The sequence below is a fragment of the Enoplosus armatus genome, chromosome 24 (assembly GCF_043641665.1).
Source record: "Enoplosus armatus isolate fEnoArm2 chromosome 24, fEnoArm2.hap1, whole genome shotgun sequence".
In the NCBI taxonomy this organism is placed as follows: domain Eukaryota; kingdom Metazoa; phylum Chordata; class Actinopteri; order Centrarchiformes; family Enoplosidae; genus Enoplosus; species Enoplosus armatus.
This window is the reverse complement of record NC_092203.1, coordinates 12,512,398-12,534,952: the sequence shown is the minus strand read 5'-3', so window position 1 is coordinate 12,534,952 and position 22,555 is coordinate 12,512,398. Positions and strand designations below refer to the sequence as shown.

At 40.5% G+C, this 22,555-nt stretch overlaps 1 protein-coding gene and 1 pseudogene across 1 annotated transcript; one reads left to right on the top strand and one right to left on the bottom strand.

Annotated features, from left to right (window-relative positions):
- Positions 1–1,334: 1,334 nt before the first annotated feature.
- On the top strand, positions 1,335–8,604 carry LOC139306626 (sorting nexin-9-like). Its single transcript, XM_070930527.1, has 17 exons — positions 1,335–1,449; positions 2,820–2,906; positions 4,575–4,649; positions 4,751–4,868; positions 5,095–5,242; positions 5,469–5,553; positions 5,636–5,761; positions 6,058–6,175; positions 6,263–6,393; positions 6,481–6,584; positions 6,686–6,789; positions 6,908–6,985; positions 7,514–7,590; positions 7,751–7,840; positions 7,945–8,059; positions 8,158–8,249; positions 8,336–8,604. The coding sequence occupies exons 1-17, from the start codon at positions 1,438–1,440 to the stop codon at positions 8,381–8,383; spliced, it is 1,608 nt and encodes a 535-aa protein (XP_070786628.1). The 5' UTR covers positions 1,335–1,437; the 3' UTR covers positions 8,384–8,604.
- Positions 8,605–11,338: 2,734 nt separating this feature from the next.
- LOC139306759 (dynein regulatory complex protein 11-like) lies at positions 11,339–22,555 on the bottom strand (annotated as a pseudogene).

The following is a 22,555-nucleotide window of genomic DNA, read 5'->3' as shown; positions in this document are numbered from 1 at the left end:
TCTACTCTGCAGCGAAGACAGGACAGGACAGGACTCAATTATAATAATGAAAGTTATAATTATAAAGGTTTTCTTACCAAAAAGAAGATCAGGTGACACAGTTGAAAACATCTGAGCTGCTTCCATCCATAAACTGAGTCTGTGTGAAACATGAAGACAACCCAGGTGTCTGACTTTCTTTGTTTGGAAATGAAGGCAGCAACAGGTGGATGTGTTGGACAGCAGCGCCCCCTGCAGACAGACAGGTGAAGTTTCACAGATATAAAATGGGATTGAAGGTTGAATTAATCAGAATCAGAATCAGAATCAGAAACTGTTTATTGCCAAGTAACATACATTACAAGGAATTTGCTGTGGTCTGAAGGTGCTATTGTTTTGATAACAAATAAGTAGAATATAAAAGCTAAAATAAGAATAAGAATAAAAATAAAAATAAGATAAGATAAATAACAACAGTGCAGTGACCAGAATAAAGTAAAGTGTCCAGATAAAGTGTCCAGTTGGGGGTGGGTGCGTTAATGTAACGCAGTGGGGACAGGGGTGATGTACGTTAATATAACGTGTAAACGCCTTTAATTGTGTTAAACTGTAAATTTTGTTTTAAATGTTGTCTTTTGTTTCAACAATAAAACAATAAAACGATCTTAACCTGACTGATGGGAAAAATAATGACACAATGAACTGGTTCAGGTTAGTACAGTGAACTAGCTGTTTTACAGTACAGTGAATTCCATGTTTTTTTTACAGTGTACTAACTGTTTTACAGTACAGTGAATCCCATGTTATTTTTTACAGTACAGTGAATTCCATGTTATTTTTACAGTGTGACTGTATAGAAAGATGGGTTATACACAATGTGGTTGTACACCCTTGACTTGGATGTGTGGAAACTCTCCTCAGCTGTTCCGGGTGTCTGACGTCAGTTTCTGTCAAGTAATCCACTAAAAAAAGGTAATTTACAGGAAACGGACTAATGCACCTTCAAAATAAAATCCCACATGTAGTTTAACTAAAACCAATACCAAAGTTCATTGACATATCAGCACTGTTAACCCGTCTTCCTCGTGTTTCCGGTCTCGTTACTCAGTAGTAGAAATACTGTACTGTAAGTAATTATTCAATTTATTATTATTTATTTTATGTAATTTATTGTTACAAATTTTTATGTTTTCTGTTCCATAACTGTTGAGAGAGAGAGACTAACGCTGAGAATTGTTTTTCAATTTGCTGTGTTTTTTGTTTTTGGAACTGTTTTAATTTAGTTACTGAAAAGTTGAAACGCGAAAGAGCTTTTATTTTGAAAGAACGTACCGGAAGTGCTATCTGTGTTGTTACGGTGTCGACGCAGAAGTTCTCGCAGGTTGGTCGCTGGGAAGCTGACAGGATGAAACTTGGATCAAAATAAAGGAATAAGAAGCTGCTGCTGCGGACGTCATCATGGCTCTGAAGGTAAGGCAGCTCACCTGACTGACGGTGACCTTTGACCTCTTACCTGCTGCTGCGGGTTTACATCATCAGACTGAAGACACAACCGACCGCTCGCTGCTAGTCCCTGCAGGAACTTCATAGAGAAAGTAGTCAAATCAAACAGTTAGTACACACTCCGTTTCAAGCCTTAGAAATACCATTAAAATATAATTAAAGTGACAGAACAATTCTGTAGGAGGATTAAAGGTTTTCTCATGAAAGAAAAACATCAGAAGTAGTACTGAAACTGGCTGTATAACAATGCAAACGTGTACAAAAAACATGTAAAATTATATGGGAGTCTGGTAGGTATACCATGAAGATGTCAAATGAAGGAAAACATCTAAATATTATAAGAAACTCACAGTTTTCTACTGCACGTGAGAAATATTATGAAAATAATTGGAGTGTTATGGAAGAAAGACAAATCCCTACAGAAGCTAGTTAAACAATGCAAATGTGCCGAAATATTGAAACATTTCGTTCAGATATCAAAGATCAGAAAACAGGAAAAAACATTATTAGTTTTGTACAGCAGGCATGTATAGAACTATTATCAAAGTATCAAAGAGATATTAGACGATGTCTTAGAAAAGGAAAATATATACATAAATACAGAAACTCTGTTTAATAATGACAATAACGTACAGAAATATGTAAAAATCCTATAGAAGTCTATTAGGAATCTTAACTATGTTAAATTATGGAAACACCAAAAAGTACCATCAAACATTTATTTAAAACTTACAATGTTGTATTGTCTATAAGTTTGGTATATATCTATAAAAATAATGGAACCATTTTAAAGGGGTCTGGTAGGACACTTCAAAAGATCTTCAGGGATATCATATGTAAATATTACTGGTTACAGTTTTCTAGTGCAGACACGTGAACAACTATTATAACATCACTTGAGATATTACAGATTTTCTCAGGAAAGAAAAAAAACAAAAAAGTACAGCAACACGCTGTTCAACAATAAAAACATGTACAAGAATGATATAATATCTCTATAGGAGTCTGGTGTGTACTGTAAAGTGACAGAGCTACAGATAGTATCACAGCCTGAAGCTGTTGACTGAGGAGTTCTGGTCGAACAGGAAGTCAGGTTTATGTGTTTGTCAAAGTTTGTAGTTTCACTGATAACCAGACCTTTCCTCTCAAACACACAGGTTTTTTCTCTACTTATGAGGACCCTCACTGACATAACCTTAAAAGTTGCATGAATCAGTGTTTTAGTTGAATGACACATTACTCTTTATATCTCAACGAGGCTGTGACTTCTCCTCTCAGGACAAACTTTACATGTTTAGTTACAGAACAGGAGTTTTTGTTTGTTTGGTGTGTTTCAGGCTCAGGTCCTGTACGACTTCACAGCTGAACCAGGAAACAACGAGCTGTCGGTCAGACAGGGAGAGACGGTCACTGTGCTCGACCAGGTGCACACACATATACACACACATACATGTACATATATATATATACACACACACACACACACACACACACATATATATATATATATACACTGCTCAAACAAAATTAAAGGAACACTTTGAAAACACATATCTCAATGGGAAAAAAATCATGCTGGATATCTATACTGATATGGACTGTGTAATGTGTTAGGAACGAAAGGATGCCACGTCGTTTGATAGAAATAAATGATCAACCTACAGAGGGCTGAATTCAAAGACACCCCGAAAATCAAAGTGAAAAAATGATGCGGCAGGCTAGTCCATTTTGCTGAAATTCCATTGCAGCAACTCAAAATGGTACTCGGTACTATGTATTGCCCCCACGTGCTTGTAAGCATGCCTGACAACGTCGGGGCATGCTCCTCATGAGACGACGGATGGTGTCCTGGGGTATCTCCTCCCAGATCTGGACCAGGGCATCACTGAGCTCCTGGACAGTCTGAGGTGCAACCTGGCGGCGTCGGATGGACCGAAACATAATGTCCCAGAGGTGTTCTATTGGATTCAGGTCAGGCGAGCGTGGGGGCCAGTCAATGGCATCAATTCCTTCATCCTCCAGGAACTGCCTGCATACTCTCGCCTCATGAGGCCGGGCATTGTCGTGCACCAGCGTAGGGTCTGACAAAGGGTCCAAGGATTTCATCCCGATACCTAATGGCAGTCAGGGTGCCGTTGTCTAGCCTGTAGAGGTCTGTGCGTCCCTCCATGGATATGCCTCCCCAGACCATCACTGAGCCACCACCAAACCGGTCACGCTGAACGATGTTACAGGCAGCATAACGTTCTCCACGGCTTCTCCAGACCCTTTCACGTCTGTCACATGTGCTCAGGGTGAACCTGCTCTCATCTGTGATAAGCACAGGGCGCCAGTGGCGGACCTGCCAATTCTGGTGTTCTATGGCAAATGCTAATCGAGCTCCACGGTGCCAGGCAGTGAGCACAGGGCCCACTAGAGGACGTCGGGCCCTCAAGTCTGTTTCTGATTGTTTGGTCAGAGACATTCACACCAGTGGCCTGCTGGAGGTCATTTTGTAGGGCTCTGGCAGTGCTCATCCTGTTCCTCCTTGCACAAAGGAGCAGATACCGGTCCTGCTGATAAGTTAAGGACCTTTTACAGCCCCGTCCAGCTCTCCTAGAGTAACTGCCTGTCTCCTGGAATCTCCTCCATGCTCTTGAGATTGTGCTGGGAGACACAGCAAACCTTCTGGCAATGGCACGTATTGATGTGCCATCCTGGAGGAGTTGGACTGCCTGTGCAACCTCTGTAGGGTCCAGGTATCGCCTCATGCTACCAGTAGTGACACTGACCCTAGCCAAATGCAAAACTAGTGAAAAACAGTCAGAAAAGATGAGGAGGGAAAAAATGTCAGTGGCTTCCACCTGGAAAACCATTCCTGTTTTGGGGGATGTCTCATTGTTGCCCCTCTAGTGCACCTGTTGTTAATTTCATTAACACCAAAGCAGCTGACACTGATTAACAACCCCCTCTGCTACTTAACTGACTAGATCAATATCCCAGAAGTTTAATTAACTTTGTTAATAATGCTATACTCTGTATATATACACACACACACGACATGACATGACATGACACAGCCTCAGTCATAATGTGTGTGTTTGTGTGTGCAGACTGTGGGTGGAGGCTGGATCAAAGCCCAGAACTCCAGCGGACAAACCGGACTGGTACCTGAAGGATATTTACAGGTGATGTCACCTGGATCATCCACTCCACCACAAATACTCAAAACCACCCCAAAGAGACTCAAAACCACCACACACTTTATGTTATTGATGTTGTGTTGCAGGTCGGTGACAGTGGCGGCGGTGAAGGAACCGGGGACTCCTGGTCAGGGGCTGAGGCTTTTGTCAATAATACAACAGAAGGATGGGACAGTCAAGGATACCCGCACACACAACACACACGTATGTGTGCAGTACTCTTTAAGTATAAATCCGTGTAGAAGTTGAATTTTTTTAATCTGCAACATGGTGTGGAATCTACCAACAGTTCAAACTGAAAAACCTGAGATGCTTCGTTCCCTGAAGATTTGTCAAAACCTGATGTGGGTTCTGTGATCAGGTCTTACCTCCTCTATATTGAATAAAAGTGGAGACCAATAACCGTCCAAAAACTGTGTCCTGTCTCCAGCCACTGTCGAGGACGATGATGGCGAGTGGGACGACGACTGGGACGACCAATCGGTGGGCGATTACCGTGGTGACGATCAGGGGGATGAGGAGGGTGGGGCTTCAGGAAGGAGCACCCACGGGCCCTCTGTCAAGATCTCCCTTAACAAGTAAACACATTCACACAGCAGAATCCAGTATGTAAGGCGGATTTCAGGAGATCCAAATAGATCACAGACACAAAGGATCCCTGTAGGTGTCCGTTGGTCCCAGTGGGTAGAAGATCTCCACGTGTATGAGTGGATCCCAGTAGATTACAGTGGGTCACAGTAGCAGTTAGTGGATCATAGATCCCAGTAGATTCTGGCAGATCCGAGTAATCTTGTCTGTTCTCAGGTTTCCATTCTCTAAAGGTCCGAGCCCTGAAGTCTTCTTGTTAGCCAAACCTCCAGCGAACAGCAGAGACAGACTTCTTGTCTATGTGAGTAATCAACTTTATTGATCATTTATCAAACTGTGTTGTCGATCGTGCTCTGATTGGTTCCTGTTCGTCGTCCAATCAGACGGGGGAGGTGGGTCCGGTCTGGCTATACCCGTCAGCTCCTCTGGACTGTGTGATCGCCGATCCGAAGAAAGAATCCAAACTGTACGGACTGAAGAGCTTCATCGAGTACCAGATCACTCCCAATGTGAGAGTAACACACAGTAATACACGGTAACACGCAGTAATACAGAGTAATACACAGTAACACGCAGTAATACAGAGTAACACGCAGTAATACAGTGTAACACGCAGTAATACAGAGTAATACACAGTAACACGCAGTAATACAGAGTAACACGCAGTAATAGAGTAACACGCAGTAATACAGAGTAATACACAGTAACACGCAGTAATACAGAGTAATACGTAGTAGTAATACACAGTAGTACCCAGTAGTACACAGTAGTACTCATTCTCTGACCCTCGACCGTCTTCCTCCAGACGACCAACAGACCTGTCAATCATCGCTACAAGCACTTTGATTGGCTGTACGAGCGTTTGCTGGAGAAGTTCGGCTCGGCTCTGCCCATCCCCTCGCTGCCCGACAAACAGGTGACAGGTGAGCCGTCACCATGACAACCACACCCACACCACCCCCTGACACACCCGTACGAGCCCACGTTTGAGCCTTTACCTGTGCTCTCAGGCCGGTTTGAGGTGGACTTCATCATGATGAGGATGGAGCAGCTGCAGGCCTGGATGACCCGGATGTGTCGCCACCCCGTCATCTCTCAGAGCGACGTCTTTCAGCTCTTCCTCAGCTACAGAGACGAGAAGGCAGGTTCAGCCCCGCCCTGCCAATCAGCCATTTTGAGGTTTGGTAGCTCTGTCCCGATTGGCTCAAACAATGTTTTGGTATTTCAGGAGTGGAAGGCGGGAAAGAGGAAGGCGGAGAAAGACGAGATGGTGGGTCCGATGATCTTCAGTCTGATTGAACCTGAAGCTGCGGAGCTCGACACTGCTGATGTGTACGTTACTAAATACTTTAAAAACAAGTTTATCAAAGTTCCTCTCTCAGCCTCTCCGACTGTGTGTGTGTGTGTGTGTGTGTGTGTGTGTGTGTGTCTAGTGAACAGAAGTGTGAGCTCTACAGTCGCTTCACAAAGTCAATGGACGACGGAGTCAAAGAGCTGCTGAACGTCGGACACACACACTGGAAACGCTGCACCGGACGTCAGTATATATATTTACACATGCATATATATACACACACACACACGTTAACACAGTATAATGTGTGTGTTATACTGTGTTAATGTGTGTGCGTGTGTGTGTGTGTGTGTGTGTGCAGCGTTGCCTAAAGAATACGAGCGGATTGGTCGAGCCTTCAGGAAACTGTCGACTGTTTTCATCAGCAGTAAATATCCAGGTGAGGAGACAGGAGACAAGGAGGGAGGAAACAAGGAGGCAAGGAGGGAGGAGACAAGGATGGAGGAGGTTAGGAGACAAGAAAACGAGGGAGGAGACAAGGAGATAAAGAGGGAGGAGACAGGAGACAATGAGGGGAAGATAAGGAGACAAGGAGGTAGGAGGCAAGGGGACAAAGGGGACAAGGAGGCAAGGGGACAAAGAGGGAAGTGACAGGGGACAAGGAGGCAAGGGGACAAGGAGATGGAGACAGGAGACAACAGGGGGGAGATAAGGAGGCAAGGGGACAAGAGAGGGAGGAGTCAGTCAGAGAAAGGAACCTTCAAGTCGTTAAAATATAAGTGGTCATCGTGACATTTTGCAGAATTTGGTTTCTTCTCAGAGTGTCTTTAAACGCGTCATCCTAGTCAGATCATATGAAAGTTCATCTGACGCTCTGCTGCAGGTTGTGATCATGATCTAATGCAAATATGTAACATTTTATTATTATTGTTATTAATATTATTAATTATTACGTTATGCGTTTTAGGAGAGGAGACGTTGACTGACGCTCTGTTAGCTGCTGGAAAAACCTACGAGGAGATCGCAGAGATTGTCGCACAGCAGGTACAAATACACAATATTACTGTGATACTCTGAGGTTAAATTGTTTAGCTTTAAATGTTTTGTTGTATTTGTGGTGTTTACGAGTCAAGTTTAAATTATATTTCTATAAATATGAATATAAAATGTTGTCTGACCTCTGCTGACCTCTGACCTCCTTCAGCCTCAGAAGGACCTTCACTTCCTGTTGGAGACAAACAGCGAATACAAAGGCCTGCTGGGATGTTTCCCAGAGATCATTGCTGTACACAAGGTACTGTAGTACCAATACACAGGTAGTGGTGATGTCACTAGGGGGCATGGTCTCACCTGTGTGTGTGTGTGTGTGTGTGTGTGTGTGTGTGTGTGTGTGTGCAGTCTGCAGTAGATAAGGTGAAGGAAGCCGATCGTCTGGTTTCTGCAGGAAAAATCAACAACAATGACAGGAAGTGCATGAACCAACGAATCAGCTGCATGAGCTACTCACTGCAGGGTAACAGTACACACATAATACTACACCATACTACCTGCAGTACTGCACAACAGAGATAACAACACACGGTGTAACCCAACTCCTCCTGTCTCCTCCAGCTGAGATGAATCATTTCCATAGCAACCGTATCTATGACTACAACAGAGTGATGCAGCTTTACCTGGAACAACAGGTGACCTTCTACCAACAGGTGAGCAAGGTTGGGGGGGGGGGGGGCAGAGTGTAGGACAGCTGAGCAGCTGTGTGATGTCGTCTCTCTACTCTCTGATTGGTCAGATCGCTGATAAACTGAGAGGAGCTCTGAGCCAGTTCACCACGCTGTGAGGATGACGTCACTGATGACATCACTGTAATAAAATATTTTTAAAGTTTGTTACATCAGAAATGTTTGAATATTAATGAGCCTCATTTAAATTGATTAATATGAATCTAATTCTTAATTTTCTGATTTATTTAAAGTTTTTTGTTTGAACTAAGTGTCTAACCAGCTCAGATTATTAATATTTCAACTGTATTTTACACATTAAATTCATCTTTGTATCACTTCCCTGTGTATTTCTGCATTAATATTTTAGATGTATATTATGTGTTTATAATAATAAATTACAAATGTATTGTTTATAATCTCTTTCAAACCCACAAATATTTTTATTATTTCTTATGATTTTCTATTAATTTTAATATACAGAAAATGTATATATTAATATTTATAGATCTATTAAATATGTATGTATACTGACTATACTATACATATATTTATATAAACATTTATTTACATATCATTTATGCCTGAATAAATAAATTAACTTTTATACGTTTTTAAAATTGTACTTTTTATAAAACAATGTCACAAAATATTTGTGTTTGAATATAAATAAAAACAAATATGATTAAATTATTTACTAATATAATATGATTAAATTAAGAATACTCAACAAATACAAATAAAAACAAAATATGAATTACTGTAACAATAAAACTAAATATGTTAAAATAATGAAAATGTAAATTATTAAAATAAATATGAGGATATAAATCCGACTCTGGATCAGCAGTAAGGAGGTCTCACTCTGATTCAAACTGGATCAACAAACTGCTGCTGAACCTGAACATCAGGATTTCCTGCTGAATCAGCTGACTGTGACCTCTGACCCCGGGACAGGAAGAGGAGACGCTGCAGGAAAACTTCACTTCCTGTCCTGATGGAACTAGTCTTGTCTCCGTTTGTGTTTCTGAGAGTTTTAAGTGAAAACACTGAAACAACAAGTTGTTAAATACAACCTGTTGTAAGACCCGTTCAGTACAACCTGACTCATGTTAGCTGCAGGAAGTTAAGAAACACCGGATCTCAGTCCAGTCCGCAAAGACACCGAAATGTAACCAAAAAAAATTTGTTATGTTCCTCAGTACCCCAGATTTATCAGGTCCTCACTTGAGACCAAACTCCATTTAAAATCCGGGAAGTTCAAGGTAGTCGCCATCCGTAAGAAAAACACGGTTTTATGAGCTGTTACTCATCAACAAGAAGTTGATAAAAGCGTATAAATAATCAACCCATCTGTACGGAAAGTTTGAATAAAAGTCTAATAATTCATCGAGTGCAGACTTCACACCAAATTCCATTTAAAAATGATGTAATTTTATGGTAGCCGCCTTCCGTGACAAATGTAAAATGGTGACCAGAAAATGTTTTAAGAGCTTTTAATGATCAACGCCGTCTTCTAGTGAATTCGGTGTATAAATAATTATTTCAAACTGCACGGAATGTTGTAATAATTGTAATATTTCAAAGTGGACTTGCAGTCACACCAAACATCTTTAGAAAAGGTGGTTATCTTACGGTAGCTACCTTTAGTGGCATACTTTACATTGTGACCAGAAATTTTTTTAAGCTCTTAATAATCAAGGAGGTCTTCTGGTGAATTCGGTATAAACCATTCTTTCTATTGCACTGAATATTGTCGTTAAATTCTAATATTTCATAATGTTGTTACAGTGGCTGTGTTCCCGCATGGACAGACTTGACACCAAACTTTATTTAAAAATCTGCAGTTAATTTAGGTTAGGTCAAGCAACCAGAAAATGTTTTTACTAATCAACAAAGTCTTCCGATGAATTCAGCTGGGATTTACTGACTTGTTTTGATACATAAGCTCTTATGTTATGTTTTACAAGATTAGGGTCTACTTTGCCAGGAAACATTAGTACAAGGACATAACATGCATTTTGAATAGAGTTTGGTTGTTTGTCAAGCGGACTCAAATATACTTCTTTTTTATTTTCAACTCTCAATTCTGCACTAAGTACCCCTGAATTATCATGTTCTCACTTGGACGTACTTAACGTCAAACTCCATTTAAGAACTGGGTGATTTACGTTCCTCCCCTTCAGCGGCATTTACATAGTGAAAACAAAATATATTTAGCACCATCACTAGTCATCGATGTTTCCTGGGGACTGCTGCTGGGATATACTGATCATTTGTATTGATACGTGCAAACTCTTCATTAATGTTCTACAAGGTTTCTGTCTAACTTGAAGGTCAAAAGAACATATAATTTCTCATTTTTTAAATGGAGTTTGGTTTGGTCATAATGTTACACCACTAGTTTTCTTCTTTTACTTTGTTACTATGGAAATTAATTTGTTTTAATGTCTTGAGAACAGTTCTTCAGTTATGATGCACCTGTTGTTGCTGTTAAATACCTGAATTATGAAATCTTCAGCAGGAGGGAAATCAATGGATGAAACATTCACTGCGCCACTGATGTTCACTTGAATGACAGACTGATGATCTCCAGGTGTGTCTCTCAGTCTTCTGCGGTCATGCGGCCATCTGGTGGCAGACAATTGAAATACAGTGTTAACGCGTTGAAATCTTCAGATCAAACTTTGATTATTTTAACATAAATTGAGATTCAGGAAAACTTTTTTCACCTTTTGTTGTGAATCATGTCATTTCCTGTTTTCCTTAAGCAGTTAATTCATATGAATTTAATTAAATATAAAGAAGAACATTTTGACAACACAAGACAGATATTCAGAGTCAGCGATAAGACAGATTCATATGTGAGAAATATGATTTTAGATCTTTGTTTTTATAGAAAATAACAAAGGAAATCTGGCTCAAAACTTGTTTTTATGTTTTTATTACTTTAAAGTTGGTTATACAAAGCTATCTTTTCAACTTTTTGCATTACAGAAACACATTTTGTAAAATCTATGTATTAAAGTGAGAGAATAAGAGCCAGAACAGAATAAGAAGGAAAATAAGGGTTAGGGGTTAGGGTTAGGTTACTCAATAAATTGAAAAACTCTAAAATCAAACACCATCTGGTCATCTTCTTCATCATTTTATCTTCTTCATTGTCTTGTTTTTGTCCTCTTTGCTTTTCTTCTTTCTCACAGCTTTCCCTCCTCCTCCTTCTTCTTCGTTGGTTTTGGCAGCTCGTGCCTTCCTCCTGCCCAGCGGCGTCTTCCTGAACCAAACCTGAACACAAAACAGTTAAATCTGATAAAGACTTCTGGTTTGAACGTGATATTTTAACTAATATACATTTTTAATATTTGATGAATATGTAACCACAAAAAACATTTAGTTTAAGATTTAATGATCCTGAACACCATAGCAACCACCTAAAACTGCCCAGAAAGTAAGTAAAGCCATAGCAACCACCTAGCAACAACTTCAAAATGCACTAACAACCACTGCATCATAGCAACTACTAAAAATAAAATATCAATAAAAAAACATCTTAGCAGCCACCTGAACCAAGAAGACGCAACAGCTTTTAAAAGCTGCTAACATGCTAACATTAGCATTAACATGTAAACATACCAGCACCCTCTGCAACAACTTAGCAACAAGTTAGTATCCACATAGAAAACACTAGCATCGATCTGCTACACAGCTAATGTGGTGTCATCATTTCTTTAAATAAAGTTGATATGAAAACAAACAGTTCTTCTGTTGTGACCTCTGACCTTGAAGGCCTCCTCCTCCTCCCTGTACACCGGCTCCATTCTCGACAGTGATGGGATGAACTCGGTGGCGGCCAGTGGTTGGAGGCGGACCTTCTTCAGCCTGCAGGGGCGGAGAACCAAGCGGACCGCCTGCTGGATGTGACTCTGAGTGAAGCCGTCAGTGATCTTAGCTAATGAGCTGAGGTCCAGACTTGGACCAAGCTCCGCCCCCTCAGCACGCAGCAACTCCCTCCACAGGACTGAAGGAAAATGCTAATGTTAGCATGCTTATATAGCATGTTATAGTGCAACAATGTTAACTGTAAACATGTCCACATGCAGGTTGTAGACATATTAGGTTAACTTGATAATGTGTTAGTGTGTTATGCTAATATTAGCATTTAACACTGCATTACAATATGCCAATGTTGATATGGTGAATGTACATATGACGATGATCCTCATGCTAAATGTGCTAAATATCTGTTAGTGTGTTATGCAAACCTTTAATGTTAGCAAATGATAACGTAGCATGTTATGTTAAAATCATAGCTGTAAGTATGTTAACTGCTAATGTTAGTGTTACCATGATAGCTATGTTGCATGTTAACATGGTAGTATTACAGAATTAGCATGTATTAATGTTAATGTATTAACATGGTAAATATGTATAATGATAATGGTAAATATGCTACTGTGTTTGCATGTTATATACATACATGCTAATAATGTTGGTAATATATCGATTGTGTAACATTCTATTGCAAACATCAACATGTTAACATGCTAACTAGCGTATTATCATGCAATGTTATATACTTATAACTTAACTCTAGTGAAATAGCATATAGTTTGGTCTGGTATTTAACTGGTTTACTGGACTCTGTAGACTAGACTAACCCAGTCTGGAGCTGTAGTCCGGTCTGGGGATAAGGATGATCTTCTTGTAGACTTTACAGAACGGTTTGATGTCGGCATCAAATGGTCTTCGAGTCGTCCCGATCGCCAGAACTCGGTCCTCCAGTTTCAGAGTCTTCAGAGGTTTCTCTTCAACCTCTGAGGATCCAACTGGAACAAAGACTCAGAGGTTTAACTGGTCCACTGACGGACTCCAGGCTGGATGGTCTGGACTGGTTCCAGACCAGGAGGAGTCCAGTTTAGAACAGTCAGTCTCAGACTTACTCTTTCGAGGTCAAACGTTTTTTGCTAGAGATGTTCATCTCTTCCTCTAAAACATATTAATAATTACAAAATAAATGTAGTTTATTTAATAAACTTTGAACAGAAAGTATTCAGATCATTTTAATATGAAACAGCTCGTACTGACACAGTTTTACAGGAAACTTCTCAGATTTCTTCTTGAAGAGTTGAAAGTTTTCTCTTTAACCCTTTAATAACTGCCTGTTATTAAAATGATCCATGTGATGCAGCAGAGCAGCCGGCAGGGGGTGGCACAGACTCAACTCTTCTTCTGTCTTTGAAAACATGTTCACATTTCTGACCCTTAAAATGTTTCCTGTTATTTACAAACAAACTTCAGACCTTCAGAATAAAAGGGTGTTTATTTTCATTAAGCCCTTGAGTAGTTTCCTGACCTCTCTTGTAGAAAGTTTTCTCTGTGTCTTCGATCCAGATCACAGACGGCTGCAGCTCCCCTGCTACCTGGCAGGAGACACAACCAGGACCAATCAGAGGCCAGATACTGATGATGATGTCACACACTCTCAACTAATTAACTCTGAAACATGAAGGAAAGTTTGTTTTACATCAAGACATTTTCAAAGACAAATTCCAGATTTTCAAATATGCCTTAAATAAGGGTTAATTCCAGGTTTTCCAGCGTGTCTAAGCTACTCTTAAGGACAGCTGTATGCATAAATTCCAGGTTTTCCAAGTAAAGCATGGGTTTAAGGATACATTCAGGTTTTTCTGGGATCTCTTATCTGAAGAACAGATTTGTGAATGAATTCCAGGTTTCCAGGCATGTGAGGCTAAAATCAGGTGCAGCAGGTAGGCGGCTTCTCCTCTGCCCGGGTACCTGGTGCTCAGGTGGGCTGGGCTCAGGTGGAAGAGGTGAGCTCCAGTCTCGCTGCAGACGGCATGAACCAGCATCTTCTTACCGACTCCGGACGGACTGGCCAGCAGCAGAGTCTTCACCACCGGGAACTTCTCCAGAACCGCCTGGGATCCTGGAGGGAAAATCAAGCACTGCTGTTAGCTGAAGGTGATGTGTGACATCACTGTGAAGGGTGATGAGAAATCTCTTCCAAAAGGCGAGAGAGAACTTCAAACATAAGACTATTACATATTTCAACAAATATCTTTACATTTAGAACCCAATTGATGCAATTTGGGTCAAAAATAAAACTCTTTCTTCTCAGAGTCGTAACTCAGTCAGATCTGAACTCACAGACATGAAACTCATGTTGAATCATTCAGAGATTCAACATTCAGAGATGATGATCTCCTCTGGTAGTGAACGTCCACTTCCAGAGGAGATCATCATCTCTGATGTCCATCTAGAATAAACCTCCAGAAATCTGCTCAAACATAAGAGGAGAAAGACGCTGCAGAACCTGCCTGAGAATCCCTCTGTATTTTAGCTTCCTTCAGTGTCTCAGTGATAGTTGTCTGTCCGTCCATGAGGACACTGCAGACAGGAGCTGCTAACAGCTGATTCAGCTGCTGCGCTGGAGACCATGTGAATAAGTGGAAATAAATATAGACTGAAAATCAAACAGGCCTTAGCTTGTATCCCCCCCCTAACTCACTGAGTCCATGGCAACAGTATATGTCCTGTTTACAAAGCATCATGGGAACTGTAGTTCAAAATACCAAATAGAAGTAAGACGAAGAATAATCAACAGTCTGTATTCATGAAGTATTGATGAGTTATTGATGAGTTATTGACTGACCCAGGGGCAGGACGGTGTACAGTGTGACGAGCTGTCTGACATCAGAGACGGCATCGGTTCAATGTTCACCTGTCTGAGAGTTGAGCCCAGATAACTGTACTCACCTGGAGACCCAGAGAGAGAGATAGGTTATTATCCACTCTGCAGGCAGACAGCTGTAAACTGTTAAACAGACATATATTATATATGTTTACTTTATTTACTTTTCTTATTTTACCTGTTATTCTTTTATTATTTTACCCTAAAGATATTCCCACTGAAGCAAAATAAAATCTAAAAACACATATATGAGATAATCATAGTATTGATGACTAATAAACTGAATTATAAATAAATAATAATTATTATTATCATGATTATTATTATTATGTTGTTGTTGTTGTTGTTGTTACCAATGTAGTCAGAGAGCTTGATGCTCATTAGTTGGATCAGGAAACCCTCCAGAATCAACTCCTCACACAGAGACTGTAAAGACCTGAGAGAAGAACCAATCACAGTCCAGAACACAGACAGGAACCAATCAAAGCCCAGATAAGACCCCACATCAGCCTCCTCTATCAGGTAAACTCACCTGTCTGCTGTCAGGTCCTTCTCTCTCTTCTTCCTCTTGGTTTTCTTCTTCTTCTTCTACAAACAAAACACACACAGTTACATGAAATGACTCCACCTGTCTGGGAAGTCCAACACACAGAAACAAACACTCACGCATCACCTTGAAATAAGGGGAGACATTTAGTGACTTTGACCTTTCTGTTTCCTTCCTTCATTTTCTTCTTCTTTGTTTTGTCGACAATCAGTTTGAGGTTTTTCAGCTCCGCCCTCATCAGCTCGTCCACCTGACAACATCAAGAATTCAAACGCACCCATAGCTGCAATGATTCAAAAACATCAGCCTGGAAACCTGGAAAAAGATCCACAAATATCAGCCTGGAAATAGGTTAGATTCAGATTTAAAAAGGGACAGTGCAGACGTTTTGACATCAAATTTAAAATCAAACACCACTCACCTGAAGTCTGACTTCCTGTTCCACTTCCTGTCTCTTCTCCTCTCTGAGCAGCTGGACATCAACACTCTGCTGACGGTCGTCACAGCAACGCCACACATCTGAACACACACACAGGCAGGAACATAAACAAGTGTCAGGTGTGTGTGAGAACCTTTATTTTCTCAGGATGGGACAGGAAGTGTTTGAATCCACCGACGCTATAATAAAAACCAGCACAATAAACTGATCCAGGTGCAGCTGACTGACTCCGATTGTCCTCAGTGGCTCCCAGGAGCCACTTCCTGTTGCCGACAGCTCCACTTCCTGTCTGAAAAGGGGCATTTCCTATATGAGCAATGGGCTCAGAGCCAATCAGAGAGCAGCTGCTCGATAAGATCAGAAAATAAAAGCAGGTGAGGTGTCCTCAGAAGTTAATTTTATTTATTTTTTAAACAAATATTGTTTTAGTCGTCAGGTCGGATTCTTCAGAATAAAACAGCTGATTGTAAAAGGTTGTTTGTTTTCAGAGCTGCGCAGCAGTGACTCCGAATCTAAACTCCAGACCTGATCCAGGTCTACAGAGAGTCCTCCTTCTCTCCATGGCTCACTGACACCATAAACACATCACTTCCTCCAGGAGGACCAGAGCAGAGGGATGACTGTGGATCAAATCATCGACGACGTCGTCGTCGTCGTCGTCGTCGTAATCGTAATCGTAATCGTCGTCATCATCATCATCATCATGAGGAGGAGGAAGAGGACTCGGAGGGACTCGTTACCCAGCAGCACTGTGGTCGTCTTCTTCTTTGTGGGTTTAGAGCTTTTTCTTCTTCTTCTTCAGTGAATATAGTTGTGCGTTGTCATGGAGACGGTTCAGTAATAACAGAACAATGAAACAATAATAACTGAGTAGATTTAAACTGACCCGAGTAGATTTTATCTCCTTCTACGACATCGGAGAGGAAACAGCTGCGAGGATTCATCCAACTGTTGTCTTCCTACATCAGACCACATCAGACCAGGTCGCATCAGACCACATCAGACCAGAATTTAATGATTCATTTTTGAATTCATCAACATAATAACTTCTGTTTGTAAAAAAAAATGTTAAAAAATATATTAAATATTTAAGAAAACTTTATTCTGCAACATTAAAATATTAAAACTTTATTCTTGAAATATTTCTTTAACAGTGACCCAAATACTCCAGTTACATCTAAACTATTATTATTGAATATCATTATTATATATTTATTTATTTCTCACTTTGTAACATTCCTTCACAATGAAAGTCAACTTTTATCACTTCAGAAAAGAGGAATAAATAAAGTTTAAAAGGGTAGAAATACACATTTTATATTGTATTTAACCGTCTTCTTTTGAACAATTCATTATATTACTGATTACATTGTTGTTGATTCATTTTTTATTGATCGATTAATTGACTTAATTTGTAAATTATACTTGTACCTCTGTCGCCTCTTTCTTCTTCTTGTTTTTTCTCGCCTCCTTCTTCTTCTTCTTCTTCTTCTTCTTCTTCTCTGGTCCTCCTGTCTTCTCTCTCTGTTCTTTATTCTTCTTCTTCTTCTCTCTCTCCTCCTCCCTGGCTGCCAGCTCAGCCGAAACCTGACAACAAAAAAACATCAAATATAAATGTATTCATTAAAAAATAAATGTTTCTGAAAGAGACATGAAGAAGAAACGATCACCTTTTCTGAGTGAATATAGAAGCTGATCCTCTGACTGAAATGTCAGGAAACTCTGGAAACGTTCATGCAGTGTCTCTGCAGACAAGAAAGAGGGAAAATACACAGTAATACAGGTTTTTATTCGTCCAGACAAACTTTAGATCTTTAGAAGAGGTTTTATATTTTTTAATGCTTTGGGTCGGGAAGAATTCAATCACAGGCACAAGTAAATAAAATAAAATAAAATAGAATATGGATAATAATATAGAAATGAATGACTAACATTTTAAACAAGAATTATTTCCTGTTTCTATCAAGTTTTAAACCAGTTCGACTTTTACACTGAAATTCTGAGACATGAAGAGACCATTAGGAGGAGGAAGAGGTGTAATCAGAGGTCTTCATCAGGTCTAAAAGGCTCCTAAAGGTCAAAGGTCAACACTTCTGTCAGTCCTGATTCAACACGTCCACTAATTAAATGCATTATAGCTTCTTCCTCCTTTCATTATTGATAATGTCATAAAGGAGAGTCATGGTGTCATCGAAGCCATTGTATTTAGATTCTAACTTGTTGTTTTCAAACTCAGATGTTCCTTTACCTGTTGCTGATGAAGATGATCTAAATCACAGGTTTCAGGTTTCCTGTTCTGATTTATTTATGCACTAAAATTCCCTGTTTTTTTAATTGGATTTGGTTGATGAGCAGTGAAGTCACTTCTCATGTCAGTTTGATGAAAATCAGGGAACAACAACTGAAGCTACATAAACTGGATCGACAGGTTTATGTTTGTGGTTTGGTTCCTCTGACCTTTGACCTTCTGTGGACCTGATGATGACCTCTGATGGACTCTTTGTCTGATTAAACATTCTGAAGGATCCTGTAGGTTCTACCTGAATGTCTCAAAATGTTCAAATAAAATGTTCTGAAACTAATAAAACTTTCTAATGTTTGAGCTGATTGTTGCTGGTCTCATCTGAACACTTGAGGACCCAGAGGAACCAAAATAACTTAAGAAAACAGAGGAGGAACCAGGAGAACCAGAGGAAGAAGAGGAAATATAAAATATCAAGAGGAACCGTGGACCCTATGGGAGGAACCCGGGGAACGAGGGTAAGAACCAGGAAAACCAAAGAAAAAAGGGGAGGAACCAGAGGAAACAAAAGGATAATGATGAATCAAAGAGCTAGAGGAACCATGGGAACCCCATGAAGCAGACGGGTAAAAGGAGGAACTAGAGTAACCAGGAAATATCTGAAAATGTCCAAAAGGTCTGAAAACTGATATTTGAGGTTCTGGTCTGACCTGCACTCAATGAACCACTGTCGGATCTGATCCTGCAGAGTCTCCCTGATGTCGGTTCCCTCCACATCTAGAATTGATTGCTTCAACCTCAGCTGAGCTCTTTGGTACTCCTCCTCGTTCTGATCCTGGGTCAGCCTCCGACCCACTGACACTCGCCGGGACTGGAGCTGGGCTGAACTGGGACCAGGACCTCTGCTGGGATCTGAGGAACAGTACATGAGGAAATATGAGGACCCAGAGGGACAAACCAGAGAAATCAGGAACCAGGGTAAGAATCAAATAAACCGAGGGTAACCAGGGGGAGGTACCAGAGGAACTACTAGGAACTATGAGGAACCAGGGGAACCAGATGAACCAGAGAACCTTGGAGGATATATGAGGAACCAGAGGAGAAACAACAACAACCAGACGAAAAAGATAAGGAGTACGAGGAACCGCAGCAACCAGGGGAAGCAGAGCAGGAGAACTATGAGGAACTAGGGGAACCAGAAGAATAACCAGAAGAACTAGTGAATTTATGAGGAACCATATGAACCATGGAAGTAGTGAGAGGAACCAGGACATCTATGGGAACTGGAAGAATTGCAGGATAAAAGTACAATACCATTCCCAGGAACACCATCTCGTTGGTTCTCTGTGTGGTGGTGCAGTTCCTCTGACTGTGACCTCTCCACACCTGAAACACAACAAACAACAGACTGATCGGGTTGTCTGGTTCTCTGATTCGCCTGTCGTTAGTCAGCTTTAGTTTATCTGTAATTTTATCAATCCAAATGTGCTCTTGGGATCTTTGGTTCTGAGACATGTTCTAAGAGTCAGACAGAGGAGCAAAAACACTGTAAGAACAATAAAGAACACAACAAAACAACAGAAAATCACTATTTAACAGAAAAGGGCAAATTACATTTTCACTGGTAGAAATTCTAATTTGAGATATTTCTAATTATATTATTAGATTCACTAAGTTAATATTATAAATATTATAACATTTAATTAATAATATTAATTATATTCTGACTTGTAAGAATGAACCATTGAGTTTTATAAAGAATCTAATTTCCACAATTTAATCTGAAATGTGAATTTCCAGAAATCTCAAATTCAACAGATCTTCAGTGAAGTTTCAACTCAGTTAGAAACTTCTGACTGATCATTTTGCAGAATATATTGTTTTGTTCTTCAGGTGTTTCAGATCCGTTACCTTCTGGATCTGGATCGCAGCCTCATCTGGGGTCAGGTTTGTGGGTTTCCAGGTGTGTCTGTGGATGCCTCTCTGTGATTAGACAAGCTCCTTCATGAACTGTGCTCTGATTCGTCCCTGCCGAACGCACTCAGACACCTGCAGGAGACAGACCGCCTCCTCCAGACTCATCGACTGGACCGAACTCACCTGGAGGGAAATAAGGATTCAAATTTTAAAACTTGATTTAAACTTAACTGTTGAACAAAGTTTATTTTATTTTCTCTGATTCTTTCTGTAAGTATGAAAAGTTTTTTCTCTGTCAAAGAGGTTTTTCTGAATCTCAATCAATGCTCAGAGGACAGAAGGTGTGGGACCAGGTCTGATCTGGACTCTGACCTTCTGGTTGGTTCGTTGTGTTTCCAGGATGTTGGTGAACATCGTCTGCTTGTCTCTCAGCAGCTGAATCTTGTCTGTCAGAAGGTATCGAGGGATGGGGATCTCCAGATCCTTCTGCAAACACAGACACATTTTTATGTTCACATGAATGCGGATTCTTTTGTTCATTTTATATTTTACAGCTTGTGTGGTTTCCTCTCCTTTAAACAACCTTGAGGTGATGACAAAACAAACTGCTGGATTTTAACAGCAGCTGTGAACCAGTTTTCTTTCAGACTGAGGGGGATCAGGTGTGATGGTTTTCTGGACTCACCGGTGCCATCTTCAGCTCCAGCTCCACCATCTGACTCTTGAGCTCCAGGAGTCGACCCGTCAGCCCATCCAGAACCATCCTGACCGCCCGCCTCATCTGAGGCTTCACCAGCTGCTCGTAGACCTCCTCCTGACTGCGGAAGATCTGCAGGTACTTCAGGTAAAGGACGGCCCGGTCCTGGAAAACCTGCAGCCGGTTCATCTGAGGACCAGGAGGCTCATCGGGCAACTCGTCATGAAGGAGGTCCTTGAGAGCGCCGTGAGCTGTCGCCCACTTCCTGTTAGAGGAGCTGAGGACCAATCAGAGGACATATAAGACACTGAGGATCAGGATCAGGATCATGTTTCATTCCAGAGAGATTTGATCAGCTGAAACTGAAGACTCTGGAGGCTGTTTATTGTCAGGAATCCTCCTCAGAGTCAACATCCAACCATCAACAGCTGACAGGAACCTTCAGGACCAGAGCAGAAGTTTCTGCAGAAGAAACTGGATACTGGAGGTTTTTCAGGCTGAATGCACACGAGACAAAAGTGATCCTTCATTGAGTTAAAGGATGTGTTTGTTTTGATCGGAGAGCTGATGGGAGTCCAGACTGACCCTGCAGGTCTGAACCTGCTGGTGTGAGTCTCTGCAGGTTTATCGAGACACATTTAAAAAGTCAACTGGAGTTCAGAAACTGAGCCTAAAAAAATCTCCTCCATGATACATAAACAGTTCAGCTGTACCTGTCAGTGACATCACCTGCAGGGGGCGGGGCCAGTCCTCATCTCTCCAGGTGATAATCAGCAGCAGTTGAAACATCCACATGACAGGATTAGAAGAGTTCTGTTTCTGTTTGTTTTCTGTACTTGTGTACTCGTGTACTGTACAGTTCATTAGCAGATTCACTGTGTTCATGTGTAGAAGAGTTTTAGTAGAAACATTCGGATCAGTTTGTTTCAGGTTGTTTTTGTCCTGCAGCAGCTTGTTTGATGGGGGGTGGGGGTTATTAGGGTATGTGGGGAGGAGACGGGGGAGGAGCACTGACTGATCTGAGGACATTTACAAGAGAAAAGAGAAAAGAAAAGAGGCAGTTTGGAGAGTTCAGCAGAAACTCTGAAAGTCTAAATAAATCTGAACTGGTTAGGGTTAACAAGTCAGACGTTCAAAAAAAGTCTATGATTTGAGTCTTTTTTCACAGTTAATGATAAAAGATTTTAATTTATTCATTTTTATTCGGTCACTGAATCAACTGATTCAACTTTAGAAACTCAAACTAACTTCAGTTTTATTGAAGAAGGTAAATAAAGTTTAGTTTGTTTTTGTTTTTCATCTTAAAGTGTTGGGGTTAAATTAGGATAGGGTTAGGTTAGGTTAGTGTTAACTATGAGATGACTTTTCATTTGTTTAATTATTATTTTATAATTCTATTTTCAATAATTTATTTATTTAGTATTTGTATTTTCATTAGTCACAACTTGTCATCTCTTCTCAGTCTGAAGCTGCAGCCAATCACAGAACAGCAGGTTGTAAACAGGAAGTCAAACATCAAATAATTACTTTAAACAGTAAAATCAGAGTGTCTGTTGTCATGGAAACAGCAACACATTATAAACTCCTCTGAGTCTCAGTTTGGAAACGGCTTCAAGGATTTTCAAGGAAAACATTCCCCAGAGAAACTTCTTCTCTGACCGTTTACAAGATAAAACAGTTTAAATATCGATTATTGGATTTCTGATCAGAAATCAGTGCTCACCTGGGTGACGTCAT

What these genes read in the sequence shown, in the direction of transcription:
- LOC139306626 (XM_070930527.1), top strand. An exon ending in GCCCGACAAACAGGTGACAG is followed by an intron (nt 6,176 to 6,262) that starts GTGAGCCGTCAC and finishes CTGTGCTCTCAG; the next exon opens with GCCGGTTTGAGGTGGACTTC. An exon ending in CATCAGCAGTAAATATCCAG is followed by an intron (nt 6,986 to 7,513) that starts GTGAGGAGACAG and finishes TATGCGTTTTAG; the next exon opens with GAGAGGAGACGTTGACTGAC.